The 25,638-nt window shown below is 37.1% G+C and overlaps 1 protein-coding gene across 3 annotated transcripts in view; it reads left to right on the forward strand.

Annotated features, from left to right (window-relative positions):
• The window catches only part of dcc (DCC netrin 1 receptor), an 842,366-nt gene that overhangs the window by 677,124 nt on the left and 139,604 nt on the right, over positions 1 to 25,638 (forward strand). For all 3 annotated transcript variants that reach the window (XM_039750409.1, XM_039750410.1, XM_039750411.1), the window contains exons 13-15: positions 5,366 to 5,507; positions 15,541 to 15,651; positions 19,495 to 19,689. In XM_039750409.1, coding sequence (XP_039606343.1) covers positions 5,366 to 5,507; positions 15,541 to 15,651; positions 19,495 to 19,689 — 448 coding nt within the window. The remainder of the gene's footprint in view (positions 1 to 5,365; positions 5,508 to 15,540; positions 15,652 to 19,494; positions 19,690 to 25,638) is intronic.

A 25,638-nucleotide genomic window follows, 5' to 3' on the forward strand; every position in this document is an offset into this window, starting at 1 on the left:
GAGACAAAGATCGACATAAAATGGAAAAGCAAGTGGAAGAGATTTGGTGTAATCATTATTAAAATTAGGCACACTGTGCTTTGGAAGTGCACATGCGGGCAATTTGTTTAAAATATTATCCCTTGAATAACATTTTGATTACTACCTTGACCCTCATCAGTGCCTTGCTGGATGTTGTAATTAAGAGTATTGTTCAGCAGCATATGCTCATGTCAAATTCTTGTCCAGATACTAGCGGAGCACTTTAATAGCAGACTAAATAGAGAGGTTTTGTTATGCAAGAACATATGTTCCAGCTTTTGATTTAGAGCATTTAAAAAACTGCCACACATTCAGCCCAGGGGGGTCAGGCTGTTGGCACTGCACTTAGAAGACAAATCAAAATGTTAATTTTCATCCAGGGTGTTTAGCAATACTCTTTTCATTTCATGGCCTTATCGTGTAATTTTTACTTTAAATAAAGGATGACAAGTTCATTTGTAAAATCCTATTGAATCTGTATGAATAGACATAGACTCCATCTATTCCTCCATCTATCCATCCATGTTCAGATTCTGTGGAGAGCTAATGCCTGTCCTGGTAGGATGCAAGTCCGTCACAGAGTAAACTCACACCAAGACAGTTTAGAGTAGCAAGTTAACCTACGGTATATCCATGTCTTTATGGTGTGGGTGGAAAACTGGATTAGTCATAGGGAAACCCACACAGACACAAGGGCTATGTGACAGACTCTGTATGGGTAGTGACCAAATTTTAAACCCAAGAGCAGTTCAGGATCACAGGGGCCTGGAGTTATCCTGTCAACTCTGAATGTAAGACAGGATCCATGGATGACATGACAGTCCAGTACATAAGTATAGATTTGTTTTTTAAATTTTTAAAATTCAATTCATATATTTTAAATAGCAGCCTGCATGGGTTTTTGAAAGGAAAATCTTGTCAAGCTAATCTTTTAGATTTTTTTAAACAGGCAACTGCAATAGTTAACAAAGGCAAAGCAAATTAAATAATTTAAGTAGACTTTCAAAAAGCCTTTGATTCAGCGCCACACCAAAGATTGATTTTGAAACTAGAAGCTGTAGTCATCAGAGGTAACCTACAAAACTGGACCTCAAGTTGGTTAACGCAGCAGGCGATAAAGAGTACAAGATACGAAGAGAAGGCTCCATGTGGACTGTCCCTCCCCCTTTAAGTTTTCTGATTTATATTAATAATGTAGGTTTTGGCATGGTGGGTAAAATTTGGAATTTTGCCAATGATACTAAAATTGTTGGAGTGGCAGGCACAGAGGAGACAGCAAAAATGATCCAAGAAGGCTGGGACAAGCTTCAGAACTGGGCGAACACTTTGCAAATTCAGTTTGAAGTAAAAAAAGTGCAAAGTGCTACACGTGGACAAAATGAACATCAAAAACAAGGTTGGGGCCTATTCTCTGGGAAACAGCCGCTAAAAAGAGTTTAGGGGTTTGTGTTGTTGTTTAGGGGTTTGTGTTGACAACAACAACATTTATTTCTATAGCACACTTTCATACAAATGATGTAGCTCAAAGTACTTTGCAAGATGAAGAAAGAAAACAATACAAAAATAAGATTAGGCAATACTAAGTAACAAAGAATAAAGTAAGGTGATGAGGACAGAAAAAAAAAAGACCGGGGCTTTAGAAAAAAAAAAACAAAATCTGCAGGGGTTCCAAGACCACAAGACCACCCAGCCCCCACTGGGCATTCTACACTAACATAAATGATCTCAATCAGTCGCTTTTCAGGCTTCACGTGGAAGAATTAGATGAAGATGTTCATGTGCCTGCGGTGGGCTGGCGCCCTGCCCGGGGTTTGCTTCCTGCCTTGTGCCCTGTGTTGGCTGGGATTGGCTCCAGCAGACCCTTGTGACCCTGTGGTTAGGATATAGTGGGTTGGATAATGGATGGATGGTTGGATGTTCATGTGCACCATTGGGCTTCAATTCATCAATTTAGGGAGTGCACAGTGTTTGCATCCGGTGGTGGTGGGGCAGATCACCACAAAAGAAAACCGGAAAAACAACAATAGAGAAAGTAGGGGTCAGTACAGATTTTGTAGCCATGAAAAAAAAGATAATTAAATGGATATACAGAATATCAGAGTTACACTAAAATGAATCTATAAGAAAGCCATGTTAAAGTAATGGGTTTTTAGCAGTTGACAATACATAGCAATGAGCAGCAATGAGAAGAAACAATTAAAAGAACAGGTAAAAAGTTAGTATATCATAGAAAACGTTGAATATAAATCAAGAAATATTATGCTTAGGCTATATAATGCATATCTTAAAAGCACTGATAAAGAAGATCATCAGAATTATTTCATTGTAACAGTGAATCACATTCTTAACGGCACCAGTAGAAATTAAGGGGAGGTGCATTAAGGACTGAAGCCAATCTGATAGAGATATTGGGACAGCATAGGTGTTAGTTAATTAGACTAAATGGTCCCCTCTTGTTTGTCAAATTTCTAGATTAGATTAATAAGAAATTGCTGATACAGTTAAAGATTATGTAATGTAAACTTTGAAAAGTAATGCTTTAAATTACTGTTATTTATGGGTGGAACGGTGGTTCAGTGGCTAGTTCTGCCATCTCACAGCTCAGGGTATGAATCTTAGCCAGGAGATTGTATTTTGTGGATTTTACACATTCTCTCCCCAAAAGGCACATAGGTTAGATTTATTGGACACTGTAAATTAACCCTACAATGGCCTCTGAGTACAGAGGAATAACAGAATGTGTTCTGTAATGGACTGGTGTCCTGCTCAAGGTGGGTCAATAAATGCTTTCTGACCGGTGCTGGCAAGATAGGCTCAATTGGATCATGTGATTTAAAGATTGATGAATTATTCATGAACAGTTCATATTTTAAAAAACTTAATCATACTGTATGGCACAATACTTCCAAGAGAATTACCCTGCTTTTAAATGTAACATATCATCTGAAGCTACACATATTAAATTATGTGGATATAACAGAATATCTTAATACTATGAAGCTGTCCAGCACAGCATAACCACGAATATGCTACAGATATTCAGAAAATGTATTGACAGATTCTGATCTGAAATTGTCTCTCTTACCTGTATGTTCTGTGGACTCTTTTGTGTCCAGATGCTGGCTCCCTGTGAGAATTCTCCAGTTACACTGATTACACCTGCTTTAGCCCAAAGATTTGCATGTTAATTTAACTGCTGGCTCCAGTTTCAGGATGCCATGTGATACCCGAGTGTTTCAGGCCAGGCTAGTTCACTACTGGTGCCCAATGCTGCCAGGGTAGACTCTACTGGTTCAGAATCATGTAATGGACTTGCACATACAAATATATATACAAAAAAATACTTTCTAAAAACCATGTTTATATTAAGTTAAAAAGTATACTAAAAAGTAAAAAATAAGTCTATCATACATCACTCGTAAAATAAAAGTGTGGACTCTTTTGCTAAGATTTTATTGATTGATGAAAAATGTCCTTTTATTTTATGAGTAATGTATGAAAGACTTATTTTTTACTTTTTAGTACACTTTTTAACTTAATATAAGTAGGTTTTTTAAAAAGTATTTTATATGTATATATTATTTTCAACTTTTTAGTCTTGGGTTTGTTTTAGTATAATTTTGTAATCAATATTTTAACACGGGCAGCATGGTTGCACAGTGGGTAGCGGTGCTGCCTCATAGTTAGGCAACCCGGGTTCGCTTCCCAGGTCCCAGAGTTTGTATGATCTCCCCGTGTCTGCGTGGGTTTCCTCCGGGTGCTCAGGTTTCCTCCCACAGTCCAAAGACATGCAGGTTAGATGCACTGGCGATTCTAAATTGTCCCTAGTGTGTTCTTAGTGTGTGTGTGTGTGTGTGCCCTGTGGTGGGCTGGCACCCTGCCCGGAGTTTGTTTCCTGCCTTGCGCCCTATGTTGGCTGGGATTGGCTCCAGCAGACCCCCATGGCCCTGTAGTTAGGATATAGCGGGTTGGGTAATGGATGGATGGATGGATTTCTATCCATTACTAGCACCATTTATTGGTGAAATCGATTCTTCATATGAAAATTTCATGTCTTAATTAACATGGATCAATTAGTGAAACTGATTATTGATCCATGTATTGTTATTGGAAGTGAGTAAGTGTGCAAAATTTCAAGTCATTTGGACAATAGGAAGTGGGTTAAATATCGATTACAAGGTTTGTACCAGACAACCAACAGGTGAAGTTAAAAGAAGGGTGATAATAAAATGGTCAATATGAAGGTGATACTTGAATTTTATGATGTTAAACTACTTGAAAGGAGTAGCGATGACTTACATTTAATAATTATGCATCAGACTAAATGTTTTATTTTGCATCAAAAAAGTTCCCATTCCATCTCGTCTGATAAGAAACCTTTTGGTCTAATGGTTCACCATATCACTTTAATGTTTTGTTGCAAACTCCATGAGAAATGTAACATTTCTTGCTATTAAACGTTATAGAATGTCTGAGATTCAGATATGTCAGACCATTGTACATTTTAGTTCATCTCACTTGCTCAGCATTTTCAATGCTGGTTTTTTCCCCTAGCTTTATATACTTTGATGCTATTCAGTTTAAAAATAAATCATGGGCTATACAGCATAAACTTCTACTTGTTAATATTTAAGTAGACATTCATGCCAGAGATGCTCAGTACTATAATACCTGGATGACCTTGTTTCCATTGTGTTTTCATATCTCCTTGGGCTTCATAATTGAGCCTTTTCCTCAAATACAGTACATATCTAAATGTGTACATATCATCAGAGTGCCTTTCCCTTCTCAGGAAGACATGTTCTTCAAACACTGTGTCCACAAGACCTGTTACAATGTGTTGCTCCCTTCTCACCACTCTCAGGGATTCTTCATTCTATTGCCTCTGGATAAGGATGCTGCACCATCACAGCCAGATCTGTGACGTTATGTGATAGGATTTTCAACCAGTTTGTCAGACTCTTCAACATAATAGGGCCCTGCTATGATCTTCCACTCTATCCTAACGTCTTAGATCACAAACTCTCTCTCTCTAGTTTATGCACAAGTCACTTTATCTGTCATGTCAAGAGATCAGTTGGTGCACTGATCTATAGAACTTGAATTTAAGTAGATCTCTGTGTAATTGTAGCAGCTGCATGGTTTTGTCAGTTTGTGCACACTGTCTAATTTGCACTATGTGTACTGTACTTTGTCATTTCTTCTTTCTGTAAAATTTACTGTGACTTTGACTAAAGGGTATAACAGCAGCCAGGTTTGTTCTTATTATTCTAATATATGGATGTTTCTGAGAAGTGGCTTTTTTGTGACTGTTTCTACATTTTCCTTTACATTATTGTTACAGAGTATCAAGGTCAGCTGGATGCCCCCTCCTTCAAACACGCAGAATGGCTTCATCACTGGTTATAAAATACGGCACAGGAAGACTGGACGCAGAGGGGATCAGGAAACATTGGAGCCTAACAATCTTTGGTACTTGTTTACAGGTAAGTGTCAAAGGTTCTAATTTGATTGGTGCTGTAACCGTAAGATAAGATTCATTTAATATGACCGTGCACATTTGTCATTCTCAAATCCCCTTATTTTAATGCAAGGATGTATCATAAAGTTGCAGCGTTATGGAAGAGTGACAAACAGAAAAACACATATGACATTTTGGCTAGAATTTGCCAGGAGGCACATAGGAGACTCAGAAGTTATCTGTGATCTGTTGAGCTCTTTGACCATCAAACTAAACATTGTGAAGCATGGTGGTAACAGCATCACGCTGTGATGATGCTTCTGTGCAGTAGGCCCTGAAAGGCTTGCAAGAGTGAGAGTAAAATGAATGCGGCAAAATGCAGGGAAATCCTGGAGGAAGATCTGATGTATTCTGTAAGAAACCTGCACCTTTGGAGAAGATTTGTTTTCCAGCCAGACAACAACAGACAACAATGCTACACATAAAGCCAAAGCTACACAGCAAAGGGTTAAAAACAATTATATTTATGTCCTACAGTGACTAAAACCAGAACTGAATCCAAATGAGAATTTGTAGCTGGACTTGAAAAAGGCTATTTAATCCTGATCCCTATGCCTCCTGAAAGTTTTGCGATGAAGAATGGGTAAAATGGCATTATCCACGTGCACAAGGCTGACAGAGACCTGTGCACACAAACTGAAGGCTGTCATGGCTGCCAGAGGTACATTTATTAAGTACCGAAATAAAGGGTGTGAATACTTATGCGATCAATTGTTTTGTAATTCATTTAGACTACTTCCAGTAACCTGTTTTCATTTTGATCATAAAGAGTCTTTCTGTTGAACGCTTTCAGAGAAGTGAATACTTTTTATTGGCATTTTGTATATACAGGGTGACACAGAAAAATGGGAACTTTTGAAATGCGTAGTGGCAGCCATGTACAGTTGGCAGCACTGCGGAACAGGGACCTTGAGCTGTAAACAATCTCGCCATTTAGTAATCATGGATCAGTGGAACGGTCAACAGCGTGCTTTCGCCATAAATTATGACAAACATAAATGAGGACAATGAATTTCTGGACAAGCTGTGGATGTCAGATGAGGCCCATTTTCATCTCACAGGTTACGTGAATAAGCAGAACTATCGTTACTGGGCAGACAGCAACCCTAATGAAGTTCATGAACGCCCTTTACATGTCAGGAAGGTGACAGTATGGTGTGCAGTTTCGTCACACGGGGTCATCGGACCTTACTTTTTCGAAAATGAAGAGTGGATCACAGTGACTGTCACTTTGGATCGGTATGTTGAGATGTTGCAATGTTTTGTTGCACCTGCATTGAACAATTTTCCACAACTTCACAAAACCTGGTTTCAACAGGATGGTGCGACATCGCACACTGCAAGGAAATCAATGGCAGCTGTGTGAGAATTGTTCGGTAACCGTGTCATCTCAAGATTCGGTGACATTCCCTGGCCCTCAAGATCACTGGATTTGTCTGTCTGTGATTTTTTCTTGTGGGGCTACCTTAAGTGTTGGGTCTACACGACTCGGCCAAGGACACTGAATGAATTGAAACAAAGAATTCAAGATGAAATTCGTGGTATCCCAGCTGAGATGTTGCAGCGATCAATGGGGAACCTCAACAGCAGATTGGAAGAATGCATACGTACGGGAGGACGCCATCTACAGGACATAATTTTCAGACATTGATAATTTGAATTACTGTCTCTTAAAAGGCAAGTTGTAGTGGTTCAATTGCTGTCAATACATTTTTTTGTTGTATTTCTTCTATTTTTATTGGGTTTTTCAAAAGTTCCCTTTTTTCTGTGTCACCCTGTATATGTTTAATTGTATATTAAACTTCTAAAAGGAATTCAAAAGCAGATCAGATCAGAGTCACATTATATATTGTATGTTTTGAAAAAAACATGTATTTGCAAAAGATATTCACGTAAAAATATAGACCCTTTAAAGCCAATAGATTAAAAACTGTCTCTTTCCAGGGTCATTTCTAGACTGTATTGTGCCAGACTTACTTGCCTCTTAAATTGTTTTTGATAGATCAATCCTCTGGAAAAGTCTATTTTTAAAGTAACCACTTCTCTCAGCAGTGGCCTTCAAATTAAATGAGTATCTATAGCAACCTTCTAACAACCAAAGACATTGAACTGCATTTCATAAAGTGTAACTTACTTGTCAAATGTGAATCTAAGTATCATTTATTTCACATGGCATATGATGGTGCGTAACTAAATGTTTATCTGCTTTTTTATTTTTATGATGGTGCATGATAAATGCTGTTAAAAAATATCCTATATATTATAGATCTGTCAGTTAACTGGAAGAACAGACACCATATACTTTAAGATCTCTCTCCAGTATAGTTTGCAAAGCTTAGGAAAAAATCACATAGTGTGCTTAACTGAAACAATGCACATTTATTATAGCCTCCCACCTGAACTCATTATTATATATCAAGTGAAAGCAAAACAGTTAATCTTGGAATATTCTAAGTTGCATTCTGAATGGTTTAATAAGACACATAAATGAGAGATTTCATGAAGCCTGTGTTTGTGTTAAAAGTTTCTGTAGTACTGGATGTCCATTCAAAACTGTTGCCTAAATCTTGGAAAGGTCAGACCGTGTAACTCTGCTCAAAGACTAAGTGATAGTCTGTTTTTTTTACAAATCTCTTTTCTTTACTGCAGCATAGGTAAGCCTTAATTTTGTACAATTAAACCAATTATACAAAATTATCCATTGCTGAATTCTGTATGGCTTTTCTCATGCATTCAAGACATTGAACATTATTTTTTATTCAGATTTAGAATATTTACTGGTTACTAGACAGATAGACCCCGTGACCGTGTAGTTAGGATATAGCGGGTTGGATAATAGATAGATAGATAGATATGAAAGGCACTATACAATAGATAGATAGATATGAAAGACACTATATGATAGATAGATATGAAAGGCACTATACAATAGATAGATAGATACTGTAGATAGTGGAAGAATGTCTAATATACAGGTACTTAAAGATAAAGTAATAATTGCTAGGATGTCACTTGGCAACAAAGAAACCAAAGGAAAAGTACAATAAATTCAGGATTGCAAGAAAATGTATTTGTTCCTTTTAGAGTTTTTACTATGTTACTAGACATTAAGCCCGTTACAATAATGGGCGTTAGAACAGTAGTGCATAAACATTAGTAGGAGCAGTCTATAATGGCAAGGGACCTTGTATGTGGCTGTAATATGCGTCACTGTATTATGTGCCTTTAATTTTCTCTCACAGTAATACTGGTTTGTATTTCCGTAAAATGCCTGTAATTTTTTCTGACAGTAATACAGTGGAACCTCAGTTCACGACCATAATTCGTTACAAAACTCTGGTCGAAGCCCAATTTGGTCATGAACCGAAATAATTTCCCCCATAGGATTGTTAAATACAATTAATCTGTTCCAGACTGTATGAACTGTATGTAAATATATATATATTTTTAAGTTTTTAAGCACAAATATAGTTAATTATACCATAGAATACACAGCGTAATAGTAAACTAATGTAAAAACCTTGCACAACAGAGAAAACTAACACTGCAAGAGTTTGCGCTATAGCACTACGAACTGCTTGGTAAAAACACTTTTTCTAATGAGTTTTAAGCACAGGGAAAAAAATGAACATTTGAAAAATCCGTAATTTAATAAACAACCAAGAAAAGTAACATTGCAATAATGCACGCGAGCGCCTGTGTGTGTATGTGTGTCTCTCTTGCGCGGCTGTGTGTGTGTGGGCGTCTTTTGCACGCCTGTGTGTGTGTGTCTCTCTCTCGCACGCCTGTGTGTGTGTCTCTCTCGTGCGCCTGTGTGTGTGTGTGTGTGTGTCTCTTACGTACCTGTCTGTGTGTGTCTCTCGTGTGTCTGTGTGTGTGTCTCTCTCTCACAAGCCTGTGTGTGTGTCTCTCTCGTACACCTGTGTGTGTGTGTGTCTGTCTCTCTCGCGCCTGTGTGTGTGTCTCTCTTTCGCGCCTATGTGTATGTGTCTGTGTGTGTGTCGCGCGCCTGTGTGTGTGTATCTCTCTCATGCACGTGCCTGTGTGTGTCTCTCTCTCTCTCTCTGCACAGGGAGAGACTGAACACGTGCAGCCCCGCACATGCACACTTCACCAGAAGACACACACACGGACACCTGGACGCACACAGGGGTTTTATTAAAGGGGATATCTGTGCAAGGCTCTCAGATGATACTTTACATTTCACAAATTGAATCAAATGTGTACACTTCCATACAGCATAGGACATAAAGCTATGCAGCATAAGCATAATGTAACATGTACTGCAAAAATGAAAACAGTGAATAAGTATCTAGCATTTAGAATTTAAGGTAGACATCATCAGTTAGTTATGGATTTCCTGTATTTAAACCCAGCTCTTGTAGGCAGTAATGGTTCAAGGGACATAAGACTTATTCAGTCTGACCGAGTCTCTAGAATATTTACTTCTCTGTGCTCTTATTTGCCAATAATGGAAACAGGAAAAGCTTTTCCCAGTATACAGTACGTGTTCTGTTATGGACAAAGCTACACTCTATCTTGGCAGCTTTGCCATAAAGTTGCGAACAGCCCTTGAGTGACACCAGGCCATCAAACTCTATACTTCCTTAGAAGGCTGGCGTCATTCAACATCTGCAATAAGATGCTGCAGATGTTCTATCAGACGGTTGTGGCAAGCACCCTCTTCTACACAGAGGTGTTCTGGGGAGGCAGCATAAAGAAGAGGGATGCCTCACGCCTGGACAAACTTCTGAGGAAAGCAGGCTCTATTTTAGGCATGGAGCTGGACAGTTTGACATCCGTGGCAGAGCGACGGGCGCTGAGCAGACTCCTGTCAATCATGGAGAATCCACTGCATCCACTAAACAGTATCATCTCCAGACAGAGGAGCAGCTTCAGCGACAGTCTGCTGTCACTGTCCTGCTCCACTGATAGACTGAGGAGATCGTTCCTCTCCAACACTATGCAACACTTCAGTTTCACCCGGGGAGGGGGTAAACGTTAACATTATACAAAGTTATTGTCTGTTATACCTGCATTTTTATCACTCTTTAATTTAGTATTGCCTTTTATCAGTATGCTGCTGGAGTATGTGAATTCCCCTTGGGATTAATAAAGTATCTATCTATCTATCTATCTATCTATCTATCTATCTATCTATCTATCTATCTATCTATCTATCTATCTATCTATCTAACTCACTGACAAACTAATATACGAGGGGCGTTGCAAGAATCCTTAGCCTTCAGTTTTTAGTGAGCTGCCATCATGTTCACATTGGTTGGAGATGAAACTTATTCTCTTTTGAGTTTATAAAGTTTCTTACCCACAAGAAATCATTGCGAGTGATGTAAGGGGGAAGAGTGAGAGGAGTGGAGGTTGCCCCGACTAATTCTAAACTAGTCATTTTTCCACCATGACAATGCACTAACACACACTGCAAAGCTGAACATTGAAAACTTGGTTTAGTTGAACTCCCTCATTATTCACCAGATTTAACACCTTGTCATTTCTGCTTGTACCCAAAAATTAAAGAATCTTTGCATGGAAATGTTTTTGAGATGCATGATAATCTGATTGATGCAGTGAGTGAGCAACTTGAGAGCTTAACTCAGGGTGATTTTGCTGCTTGCTTTGACAAATTGAAAGAATATTGAGCTTCAGGGTGACTGTGGAAAACGCTTGGATACTGTGTTAAAGTCACCAATAAATGAGCTTTCAATGGGGAAAAAGTTTTTGCTTTAATTGTTTTTTCTTTCATGAAAGGCTAAAGATTTTTGCTATGTCTCTCATACATATTATCAGTTTAGAGTCAAAAATTAATGTAACATGCATGCAATTGAAATGGAATGTCAGGGAGCAATGGACTGATAGAAGAAAAATGTGCATGGACAATGAAGAGAAACTTGCAGATGCCACCCAGAATATCAGTGGTTACGATTTGAACTCAGATTCATGAAGCAGTGCTAATTACTTGAAAATATTACTGTTTTAGTTAACAATTGTGGATTAATCAGAAAATATGTCAGTAAATGAAAATGATGTCAACATTCAATATTTAAGAAAGCATTCTTACTTGGATTTAATTAAAATCTGACTAAGGATGGCATGGTTGTGCAATGGTTAGTGCAGCCTCAGGTTAGGTTTTCCTCTTGATTTTTCAGATTTCTTTCCAAAGATGGGCATTTTAGTAACTGAATTGGCCCGGTATTAATAAGTGAAAGTGTGTGTGTGAGTGAGTGTATCCTGCAGTGCACTGCTGGCCCATCCAGTGCTGATTTTGACTCATACCTTTCACGTAGTGCTTCCAAAATGTCCTCTCAATGACCAAATGAGTTAGATGATGACCATTTCTAATGAAAAACCTAAACAGATGTATAATGGCAATTCTTATTTCCTCCTTTTTGGTTTTTTTTAATATCAGTTACCTTAAAAATGTATTTATAACTGTTATAATCACAGTGCTAGTTAGGTTATGAAAACACAGGTTTGTTCTTGAGAGTAAAAATTGTCTAAGTTTGCCGCATATGATTAATATTATTGACAGCAAACCTCTCAACAGAGAATAGCAAGCTAACATTACAACCATGATCTTTTATTTTCCCAGGTGCTCAAGCGTGAGCGTACAGTAACACAACAGTAGAAATCAATAGACATTATACATTAGAAATACTTCATTTACACCTGCTCTGTTATTTGCTTTTTTCCTACAACTTTAAATTCCCTTACTTGCATATTAATTTCAATGTAGTAATTTATCGGTTAGAAGTGCAGTGTCTTAAAAATCTGTTTTTAATGAATTAAACAAAGAAAGACAAATTACCGGTTGCCCTCTTTTTTGTCTTAAATGCAGTTTAATTAAACACGTTAATTTTTAGTTTGTATTTTTGTCAGTGGGCTTATATAACACAGATGTCAGTGTTTGGGATTGAATTTTGTATATCATTTATTTTTATATTTAATGAGTACTTTACAGGCCATGTGCTCCTCTATAGTATGCCAGAGTCAGATACAGTAAAGCTGTACTGGCTGACAAACAGAGGATTATACCCTATATATCTATACAGAGGGGCCAAGAGAAGGCACAAAGCACATGTAATGCTTAATAGTTTAATAGAATATGATTTAATTCATTGTAGGTGCTCCAAAATCTTACTGAGACCAACAGTATCTGATGTTTCCAATTTTAAATACCGTATATACTTGCATATAAGTCAGGTCTTGCGAAAAATCGATCATAAAATCAGACCCCGACTTACGCGCCCGTTCAAAAACACACTTTTTTTTCTTGCTTCCTCCAATCTCACACCAGTTTCTCCAGCACATCAAATTTTGTTGTAGCAGCACAGTTACTAATTTCTTTCACCACTTCAATGACTTTTAATTTAAAACCAGCTTCATATTTTCTTCTGATCGAACGCTCCATCATAGATAAGGGATGCTCTTATGATAAAGGTGTATGAGGGTATGAGAAAAAACAAAAACAAAACAGTGCAAACGTCACTTTGGAATAGTTCAGTATTACCGTGTGGTCACGTAGGCACAATACATAGAAAAAAAAGGCAGTGTGCTCCGTGGTTACTCTCTCAGGTGGACGTTAGCATATCATAATCTCTTGGATCAATAACGTGAGTTTTTCGATTCGACTTATACAACCGACATTATAAAATACTGGATATTCAAGTCCCAACTTATCCATAGGGGAACTTAAACGCAAGTATATACAGTAGTTGGATGCAAAGGTTATTATTAACTATAATGTTAACGGTTTCTTTTTGGTTAAGTATTTGTTTTTTTAACATTATTGAGATTACATTATACGAGGGCCGTTCAAAATGTTTGCGCACTTTTAGATTTTCGTTGGAAATGATGAAGGTGGGAGGAGTAGTAACTGGGCATTCAAAAGTTGGTACAATGCTGAAAAAATTGCATCGCAAACAAAGGTAACTGTATGGGAAAGTGATGTAATTTGTTTTTGAAATTCTTAATAAACAAACTTAAAAAAAGTGCGGAAACCTTTTGAATGTCCCTCGTACATCAAATTTCAATGAGTGAAACACAGTAAAGTCAAAAATGTGATCAAGAATGCATTCCAGACATTTATTAATAAAATGTATAATGATAAAAAGGATATAACAGAGTATTGGGTGTAGGCAGTACACTGTTTAGTTTGTCTGATTTCAAAAAGGGAATAAAGAATATAAAAATGAAAAGTTGGCCATCCTCTGGTGCCTTTCTTCTCGGGCTGAGTAAATGCATCTCTTCTCAGGGAGCTCCTTGTTGATGTTAGGTTTACAAGTAATTGCAGACTTTAGGCATCATAGTTGTTTAATTAGCCCATAAGGCAGAAGAGGCAGGAGGTCCGAGGTCATCCCAGAAGTGACAGTGGGCTTTATTGCCTTGGCTATGGGAGTAGAGGCTGTTAGCCACTGCATTCCTCTAGACAAAGATCTGTGTATTCTTACTTTGGAAATGGTGCTAGGATGCACCTGATTTGTGCATATACAAGAAATGAATTTGAATTAAGCCAAACTTAACAACTCTCCATTCCGTGATTTCTGGGGCTAACCAAGCAGTTTCAGCCTTGTTTTTAAAGTCATTTTTTTTTTAAACTTGGCCATTTTATATTCCCAATTAACAATATACTTTTACAGTTGTGTCTACCTTTTTAAAATAGATATAGGCATACTCTGAAGAAGATATAAGAGCTTAGGAAGGATATTTATTTTAACAACATTCATTGTTTTAGCTAAAATAAGATGAAAGAGATCTAATAAAATCCTGCTTGATCCTTTTCATCGCATTACAGAAAATACATTTTGAATAAATGTTTACATTTTCCTGTGGCAATAATCCATAGGTATTTAAGCATTTCCATCAGAGAAAAGTGATGCCTAATGTGCAAATGCGAAAACTATGTTCTTATTCAACTTCATTTTGAAGCCAGAGATTGCTATGAATGAGTAACAGTATTGATCATTGTGTTGTGATGGCAGTATCATTTTGGTTACTTTAGCATTAGTGTACTGAGGTGCCAGACAAATTCTCATCATTCCACACCAAAACAAATGTACTGGGGCCAACCTGAAATGCTGTGACATTTTTCTTTTTAATGTTTGCTTTCTCTCTTCTGGGTGAGGGTCTTTACTGATCAGAATGTGAGGGTTGGTCTAATTCAGTCTATTGTTAAACAGCATGAAAGTGCGATGGATATTACTAAACATACATTCATCTGTTTATCTGCTGTCACAAAAGCAGACCACAGACATAAAATGGTTTGGGGCAGCCACCCATATATTGTGCCATTCCTGCAAATGGGCTTAAATTGATTGAGATGATCACAGGTTCAAGTCCAAAACAGAACTGAATGTAATAGGAAAAGATGGCAGCTTTAAAGCCCAGGACCACAAGATAGATGGATAGATAGATAGGTAAATACTTTATTAATCCCAAGGGGAAATTCACATACTCCAGCAGCAGCTGAAGTGATGTCATTGGGACCAGAACCGGAAGTGCCGTCTTCTGGACTGGATGTGACGTCATCACTGACACTGGAACTGGAAGTGATGTCTCTTACACCGCAAGTGACATCATCCATGGTCTCTGGGCCAGAAGTGACATCATCACTGGTGCCGGAAACAAAAGTGAAGTCATCCATTGCACTGGGACCTGGCAAGAAGTCCCATGGCTGGTCTGCAGAAGATTGATAAAGAGAGTTAATGCAGCTCGTCACCCCCTGGTCTGGCGTGGCAGTACTATTCTTAAGGCCTTTCAAATGTCTCCCAATCGCACGTGTATGACACTGCTTTCAGTCCTACTGAGTCTAATTTATGCTTGTGAGAGGTTAGGGCATATTACCAATTCAGTATAAAATATCACACAATATGCAATAAAACAAGAAAAAGAAAACACAGCACAACAAAAATGTATTTGCCTTTATATGCAAAAAATGTAAAAACAAGTAAATACATAACTCATTTTTATTCTTTTGTTATTAGGGTTGGAAAAAGGAAGCCAGTACAGTTTTCAAGTAGCTGCCATGACAGCAAATGGGACTGGACCTTCAAGTGAGTGGTACACAGCTGAAACTCCCGAAAATGATCTTGACGGTAAGAAAATATTTACAAACTCCCTTCAGGTTATATAATTCTTTTCTGTAGTGAAACACCATCTCAGTCTGATCACAATCTCAATTAAGAGAAGCACTGGATAAAGTTTTCCATTTATTTGCATTTGGGCCCCAGGCGGGATAACGGACATGTTCAGGGTCACACACAGAGTCTGAAGTGAAGGCTGAACTGGTAACCTCAAAGTTTAAACTTCACTGCTTTTGCTATCAATCTGCACTCCCAGATTGGCAAAGAAGGATATTTAAGTTGAAAAGGACAACCGTAGAATTGCTATGGAGCTCAACATAAAATATTCTTACTGCCTAAACATATATTATATTGCAGAAACAACCTGCTTACACTAGATTTATGTCATACCATTTTATATTTACCTACAATTTAAAGGTTTAGAAAGTTGATGTGCTTGTATATTTCTTGCCTAAAAATTGTATACACATCTTACAAATAAACAATATATTCTGTCTTTTAAATTAAAGACATAGTTTAAATTGAATTTAAAACTGTTAAAAATGTAGTAACTTCTATATATGATACATACTTAAAAACAAATATGTCTCTTTATTCAGAGTGTCATCTCCTCAACACCATGCTGAATGCATGATGCTCTTCTCAAAATTTGCTCTCACTAGGGAAGAAGTAACTTACCATTTCCACAATTTGTCCATCCATCCATCTATCCATTCTTTGACAGGTTACCCAGATCAGGGACAACCGCATCTTGGCAGCAACCCTGGAATATGCATCAGGCCATCACAAGACACACTAATGCACATACCATAACTCTCTTAAACCAGGATCATGTAGAGTTGTCTTGTAAACAGATATGCCCATCATTGGGATAAGGGAGGAAATACAGTATGGAGTAACCCAGGATGAGAAAACCCACAGTGATGGAATGTGCATACTGCACAAATGTGGTTCAAACCCTGGACTCTAGAGCTGTGTGCGCTGTAATACCATCTCTGGTTCAATAAAACAAAATATAGTTCTGTCCATGATGTTGCCAATTAAAATAAAAGTAGACAAAGTTCAAAGCTTGTCTAGCTGATTTCTTTCAACTAAAACTGAGTATAAGGAGGCGGTGTGTCAATGTTGATGACAAGCTTAGGAAGAACAGAGCGAAGAAATAATAATTTAGTTCAAAAGAGGAGCTTGCAGCATGAAGAGTTAAATTTGCTTTTTTCTTTGCTCCCATTTTTATTGCCACTTCTTCCATACATTCCATAAATATTTGTTACAGAAATTCATCAGCAGTTTCTCCAGTAATGACTTTATAACAACTGAACTGCAACTGGTAATTATCTTTTTTACTGTGTACTGTGCAGATTATGAACCTATTTAAATTCCTTGCTAGTATGCAGAAACACTTTATTGTCATTATGAAGTACTTCAAGAGGCTAGTCTTGGGCCACTTGAAAGTGACTTCCTACATTGCATGATCTTCTCCAATTTGGCTATCGCCGAACCATTCCACTGAAGATGCTAAATCAGCTACTCTTCATCTGACCCTATCCCATCTGGACAAAAAGACAGTTATGCTAGAATGTTTTTATTGATTTCAGTTTAGCTTTCAACACCATCATCCGTCACAAGCTCATAGGAAAGTTGAGTCTGCTAGGCTACAATGCTTCCCTACACAACTAGATCCTGGACTGTATGACAGAGAGACCCAAGACAGTCCGCATCAGAAACACCATCTCCAGTACCATTACGCTGAGAACTGGTGCACACCATGGCTGTGTACCTACTTCTGTTAACTTTGCTGACTCATGATTGTATGGCTGAGTACAGCTCTAACTCCATCATTAAGTTTAAAAATGTTGCAATGGTAGTGGGTCTCATCAGCAATGAGAATGAGTGTGTGTCTTAATGTGGGTAAGGTGAAAGAGATGATTGTTGACTTCATGCTGTCCATACCCCACTGTGCATTAATGGCTTTACAATTGAATTGGTGAAAAGCACCAAATTCTTGGGTGTGCTCCTAAAAGCTGACCTTATTTGGTCAATTACAACCATTTCCATAGCCAAGAAGGCACAGCATCATCTCCAATTCCTTTGACAGCTGAAGAAAGCAAGACTACTCTCCATTGTCATCACATTCTATAGGGGCACCGTCAAGATTGTTCTAATCAGCTGCATCACTGTCTGATTTAGGAAATGCAGTAATTCTGACCATAAGGTCCTACAATAGAACATTCACACAGCAGAAGAAATCATTGGGTCGTCTGGGTCCTCCATTAAAAAATTCTTCATAAAGTGCTGCAATCACACAGAGCCAATAGCATTGTTAAAGACCATTCCCACCACTCTCATGGTCTTTTTGTCCCACTTCCATCTGGCAGAAGGTAGTGTAGCATCCAAACCAGTTTGGGCAGGTTCTGGAACAGCTTCTACCACTTGGCTGTCTGTACTATGAACTCTGTGCTGTCCCACTGCTGTCAGATCTGCTCCTAGTAGTTTTGTTATATACAGTGCATTTATTACACTTGCTAATACTGTTATTTTGTTATTGTTAGATGTTGTTATCTATCTATGTTTGTTTGTTCTTGCTTCTTTCAAATTATTACTATCCATTCACTAACCTATTATTTATTTATTTATATATAGTATAGAATAGTTCTTTACCTGTCTTGCACTTGTCCTGTGTTGTTGCACTAAGTTCCTGGGTAACATTATTTTGTGTCACTATATGCTGCAATACTGTGTATGGATGGTATGACAATAAGAACCCTTGACTTGCCTTTAGTTAAAAAATGAAATGTATGTCTCCTCCTCCCTTTTCACAGTAAGATGGGCCCATAAATGGCACCTGTTATAGAAACACAAACATGAGGCATAGGCATGCATTTGAAATATTCTAGGGTTTATGTATACTTCTGCATAATATTCAGTTTCAATTTCATTTAAGTATTTTACCACTATACTTGCAATTAGTTTAAAAAGCATTTGTGTTATCCCCACTTGGTCCAGAAATAATACAGTATATATAACGTACAATACATTGCAAGTAGAACAACATGGCAGATGCAAACTATCAAACAAGGAATTGGCAATTTAGATAGATAGATAGATAGATAGATAGATAGATAGATAGATAGATAGATAGATAGATAGATAGATAGATAGATAGATAGATGCAACTTATATTAGACACAAGTGACAATCAAACAACGCAAGTCATTGAGCAAGAAAATCAGTAACATGGAATCAGTAGTGCAGTAAAAATAATTTTAATTATAGATTGCATTGTGCTGAATTATCTTAGTATGCATTGTAACCGGATTCGGGGATGTTCCTTCACATAACTGCAGAAAATTCATATGACACTTCAGAATCCATCAATTCCAACTGCTATCATATACTATTAATATGTTTAATTGCCAAATGTGGTCAACATTTCCAATATTTCTAGACAGGTCACCCTCAAAAGTGATTTCACACGTGTTGTTCACCATGTGTCGAGTGATTAGCCAGGACATCCTTAAGGAGAACCTGGTATCCAGTTGTTTTAGCTCTTTAAAATTTCCAGGGTGTTCTACAAGAAGGCAAGCTCACTTTTTAAGTGGAGAATAAATCCTAGCCCAGAATTTATCATTATGTTGTAACTGCTCTTTTTGTGATTCAAAGTAAATTCAGCTGTTTTATATATACTTAACACATTCTTATATCTGTATATGGTTAATTTGACTTTTGACATTCTTATATTAAATTTCATGTTGTTATCCTGTACCATGTGCTAATGCAATATGATAAATACATAAATAAATAAATAACTTGTAAGCTAAGATTTTTTAAACTAAATATGTCCTTTGACCCTTACAGAATCACAGGTACCAGATCAACCAAGTTCGCTCCATGTTCGACCACTTACCAACAGTATCGTCATGAGTTGGACTCCTCCTTTGAATCCAAATATTGTAGTCAGAGGATACATCATTGGATATGGAGTGGGAAGTCCTTACGCGGAAACTGTCAGAGTAGACAGCAAGCAACGATACTACTCCATTGAGAACCTTGGTGAGCATTTGTTAAGATCATTTTTATTTTTCTATGCAGTAATATGTTTTACCAAATGTGAACTTAGCTTGTTCATTTTATAATATCCATTGTATGGGTTGCATAGTATATCATTTAATAGAACATAACCCAGTTGTGTATGATCTGTGTTTCAGTTACGTGCAAAACAGTTGAATAATGGAAAAATCAGCACTCCAGGATATTTTTTCAGAAAAACTGTTAGAGTTCATTGGACAAGTTGCATCCAGTTAGTATCTGTTCATTGTTTTCTGACACTCCATTTCACTCATGAAAGAGATGTGACAAATTCCACATTGTGCAGATTAGCACATATTCCCATAACCCTGAGGTTGTTGATTGAAATCCCATTGCTGATGCTATGCTACCATGAGCAAGCCACTTCACCTGCCTGTGCTCCAATTGGAAAAACAAAAGAAATGTAACCAATTGCATCAGAAATGCTGTTAGTCACTTTAGATAAAGGTGTCAGAGAAATAAGTAAATAAAAAATATAGATAGAATCAGACAAAAGTGGAAGTAAATGAAGCTGAACATTCTCTGTAAAGATACCTAATTGTTAGAAGTATACAAGGGCTAGCATAGGCTTTGGCATATAAAAGATATTGTTCCTGATGCTGCAGTTAAGTATAATTAAAAAAAATGCATTGCTGTAGTTAGGTATAACTAAAATTAGTTGTAAATCAAATTGGTAGAGGAAGACCTACAAAAATAATTTCTTTTAACATCTGCTTATTCAGGGGACAAATATAATTAGTGCAAACTTTTGCCTCAGCAGTAGTATCAAGATACTTGATAAAATGTGAAATTGTGAAGGCCATTCTAGATATTGTGGTTGGAGTTGGTGTTGATCTATCTAAAGCAGGCTTCATTACATTACACAGTATACGATCAAGATCTATGTCTGTTTTAAGATTATGAATATTCATAATAGAAAAGAGTGCAAGAACTTTAGTCTGAAAAAGTAGTATAATCAACACCTGGTTACATTAGCTTTGATGTTTTTCATTTCTGTATTACAGAGGCCTCAAGCCTGTTCTAACACTTTTGGGCATAAAGTAAGTACAAGTCCTGGATATGGCAACAGTCAGTTGTAGAGAAGGGTTATTCACACACCCAACATGTGTCGATCAATTTAAGCTTTACATCTAAGTACCCAGAGGAAAACCCATGCAGGCAATTTGCATATTCGATCCAGACTGTGATTTAGTGCAGAATTTAAGTCCAAGACAATGGGGCATACCAAAATGGTTTAGTGATGGCTGTAAGGCTATTGATCTGCGCTGGTATCTGGAAGGCTGCTGGCTCAAATCCTGTTACTGCCAGAAGGGATCCTACTCCACTGGGCCCTTGAGTATGGCTCTTAACCTGAAAACTGCTCCAGGAGAACTGTACAATGGCTGACCCTGCACTCTGACCTGCAAAGGTCATGCAAAAAGTCAATTTCCCTTCAGAGTTATATATATATATATATATATATATATATATATATATATATATATATATATATATATATATATATATATATATATATATATATATATATATATATATACAGTGGTGTGAAAAACTATTTGCCCGCTCCCTGATTTCTTATTCTTTTGCATGTTTGTCACACAAAATGTTTCTGATCATCAAACACATTTAACCATTAGTCAAATATAACACAAGTAAACACAAAATGCAGTTTTGAAATGATGGTTTTTATTATTTAGGGAGAAAAAAAATCCTACCTACATGGCCCTGTGTGAAAAAGTAATTGCCCCCTAACTGTGGTGTATCACACCTGAGTTCAATTTCCGTAGCCACCCCCAGGCCTGATTACTGCCACACCTGTTTCAATCAAAAATCACTTAAATAGGAGTTGCCTGACACAGAGAAGTAGACCAAAAGCACCTCAAAAGCTACACATCATGCCAAGATCCAAAGAAATTCAGGAACAAATGAGAACAGAAGTAATTGAGATCTATCAGTCTGGTAAAGGTTATAAAGCAATTTCTAAAGCTTTGGGACTCCAGCGAACCACAGTGAGAGCCATTATCCACAAATGGCAAAAACATGGAACAGTGGTGAACCTTCCCAGGAGTGGCCGGCCGACCAAAATTACCCCAAGAGCGCAGAGACGACTCATCCGAGAGGTCACAAAAGACCCCAGGACAACGTCTAAAGAACTGCAGGCCTCACTTGCCTCAATTAAGGTCAGTGTTCACGACTCCACCATAAGAAAGAGACTGGGCAAAACGGCCTGCATGGCAGATTTCAAGACGCAAACCACTGTTAAGCAAAAAGAACATTAGGGCTTGTCTCAATTTTGCTAAGAAACATCTCAATGATTGCCAAGACTTTTGGGAAAATACCTTGTGGACTGATGAGACAAAAGTTGAACTTTTTGGAAGGCAAATGTCCTGTTACATCTGGCGTAAAAGGAACACAGCATTTCAGAAAAGAACATCATACCAACAGTAAAATATGGTGGTGGTAGTGTGATGGTCTGGGGTTGTTTTGCTGCTTCTGGACCTGAAAGGCTTGCTGTGATAGATGGAACCATGAATTCTACTGTCTACCAAAAAATCCTGAAGGAGAATGTCCGCCATCTGTTCGTCAACTCAAGCTGAAGCGATCTTAGGTGCTGCAACAGGACAATGACCCAAAACACACCAGCAAATCCACCTCTGAATGGCTGAAGAAAAACAAAATGAAGACTTTGGAGTGGCCTAGTCAAAGTCCTGACCTGAATCCAATTGAGATGCTATTGCATGACCTTAAAAAGGCGGTTCATGCTAGAAAACCCTCAAATAAAGCTGAATTACAACAATTCTGCAAAGATGAGTGGGCCAAAATTCCTCCAGAGCGCTGTAAAAGATTCATTGCAAGTTATCGCAAACGCTTGATTGCAGTTATTGCTGCTAAGGGCGGCCCAACCAGTTATTAGGTTCAGGGGCAATTACTTTTCACACAGGGCCATGTAGGTTTGGATTTTTTCTCCCTAAATAATAAAAACCATCATTTAAAAACTGCATTTTGTGTTATATATATATATATATATGTATAAACAAATATAAATATTTTAAAAGTAAATCCTTTCCTAGTAAGCACAGTTTTTTATGTCTATTAGAGGGGTGAGTGTGAAGATGAATACATTACCATTTCCAATCCTATAACAAAGATGGCCGAGACTATAAATGTAAAAGTTTTCTCTAAATCCAGAACAAAACTAGACCATTTATTTTTTTATGTGAGCTCACTAACCAAGGTCAGAGATGAAGTGTGAAAGCCACAGCATAAATGGTAATTTTCATCAGCAGTCACAGCTCAAAAAGGTGAGGAAAAAGACATAACATTTTTACACATTTAAATACTAACACTGAAATCATTTGGAACATATTGTATTATTTACACTGACCTTTTTATTGACCTCGTATTGTGTGACTTTAATTAATTGGATATTTGAAGGATTATGTAACTTTGAAAAGTGTCTAGGTTTAAAAAAAATTCTGGAGGATATCACTAACTCAGGAGAAGGTTCCACTTTTCAGTTTTGTCTTTTATTTCCTTGAATGGAAAAGCATATTCCAAGAGAAACACCAATTTTGAAGAAAAAAAAAATTGCATTGTATGTGAAGCTGAAAGAAATAATAAACCAAAGTATTAAAAAAACAAATAACTAAATAAAATGATATACTGAAGAATCCCTTTGTTAGAATTGCACTTTTTCCAATTTGTCCCAATGGGGAAATTTGTCTTTTTATAGAAGCTCAGTAAATAAATAAGTAAATAAATGGATAGATAAAAAAAAAAATTATGTATACACATTCACTATGTTCTGAATACGCACCAGAATGACAAACAAGGAAGAAAAACAATAGAAGAAAGAAAAACGTCTGACTTGGCAGTTACAGTCACAATGAGGCATTATGCAGACGTATCGTCATTGCAATAAAAAAAGCCTCAGTAGCGTTTCTGGACAATATACATACATAAAAAATGATTGAAGTGTTTTTATAATGCACAGTGTATTTTTTGTACTCACTTTGAGGCCACTTTGGTAGGTTTATCATCCTTTTAATAATTTTGATTAAACTGGGCCTACTGATGGTTTATAGCTCACTCCACTTCTTCTATTTAAAGCTCACCTTCTGCTATACACAGTAAAGTAAAATACTCCGCTGTCCTGGCTATACACACTGTACAACCACACGGTCAAATAAAAGTCTGAGAATGAACTAGGAATGCCACTAGAATATTAATCAGTATATTGAATCAGCTTATAAGGAAACAATTGTGTAAGGATTCTTGGTTTCAAATGCCAACCTGGTCATGTTCTGTGTGCAACTGACACATTCTCCTCAAATCTGCTGGGTTTTACTTCAAGTATTCCATGTTGTGACCAGCAAACATCTTCCTCTCAGACAAATGTATATGTGAGTGGGAGAGATTTTTATTTTGTTCTTCCATTTTAAGGGTGAACCAAAGGATTGTCAGACAAAACAAAGTTTGGCATGGTAGAGTTTTAAATGGCAACCAAAGGTCTCAAGACAAAACTAAAATTGTAGTCGAAAAACAGACCAAACTCAAAACCAGAACTGTACTTATTCCTTTTTCCCTAAAGTCTCTGAGTGATGTCTTCCTTTTATTTTTAATAAACTTTAGATACTGTTTAAAGCAGACATTTTTTAAAACATTCCTGGCCTTCTCTTACAAGTTACATAGCATAAACGTCACATAGTTAGCAATTATGTTATATTATTTTGACTAGACATTCATAATAACAGCACCCAGTAAGTAGTTTTAATGAACTATTAAATATTAATATTATATAATATTATTCGCTTTAATGATTTTTTTAGTTTTTGTGAACCACAAACAAATAACAAAAGTATTAGTGTCATAAGATAAAAAAAAGTTCTTACAAGGTGGTGACTTTTGTGATACAGCAACTCAAACTGGCAAAAATGAGACAAAAAGGCTGCCTTTTTTAGGTAAACAGTAAGGCTAAGCAGTCTAATCCAAATCTGAAAATCACAATCCAGAAAACAGAAGCAATAATTCAAAAAACCATAAAATCCAAACAGTACTTAGCGTTCTTAACTCCCCAACCCACAGTGCACCTCCGAGGGATCTACTTAGCCACAAATAGAAAGGTTGATGGCGCTCCCTCCACTGTGATGTAATGGTGGCCCTGCCTCTTTAGGGTTCCGCCCACAGGAAACAAAGAATAAAGGCAAACAATATAAATGCATAGTTCATAAATAAGAAATAATCATAACAATATCAATAACATCTACATAATAATAGTCAAAGCAACAGAAATAACAATAAAAAGGAACACCAGGAAACCTCTGGGTGGAACATAACAGTGATGAAATAATATCTGACATATAATGATAAAATAATAAATTATTGTTATTATTTCATTCTATTTTGATTTTTTGTAGACATTTCTTAGCCACAGAAAATCGTTAAGCTATCATATTGCGGGTCTCTGAGGTCAAGAGTTGCTGTGGTTTCATTTGTTTTTTTTAAATAGATTTTTGTGAATGTTTCTTTTTGAATTTATTCTCCTGCATCCCCATATTTGGTTAAGTGGTTAAGGCTTTGGACTTTAAATCCTGAGGTAGTGGATTACAATCCTGCTACTTCCACAGTCTGACCATGAGAAGGTCACTTCCCTTGCCTGTGCAGGAAAACAAAAGAAATATAACCAATCTCAAGAGATGTACATTACATTGGATAAAGGTGTCAGCCACGTAATAATAATTATATAAACATCACCATCTTTGTTGTGTTGATGCTCAGCTTAATGATTAGTGGGACGTGTTGTGTGACATCAACAGGATAAAGGTTGGCATTGCTTATTTCCAGATCATCTAAGAACTTGGTGTGCACTTTATTTTATTAGTTTAACCTCTTGGTTTTGACTCATTTTGGTTT

The sequence above is a fragment of the Polypterus senegalus genome, chromosome 4, assembly GCF_016835505.1.
Source record: "Polypterus senegalus isolate Bchr_013 chromosome 4, ASM1683550v1, whole genome shotgun sequence".
NCBI classification, from domain to species: Eukaryota; Metazoa; Chordata; class Cladistia; order Polypteriformes; family Polypteridae; genus Polypterus; species Polypterus senegalus.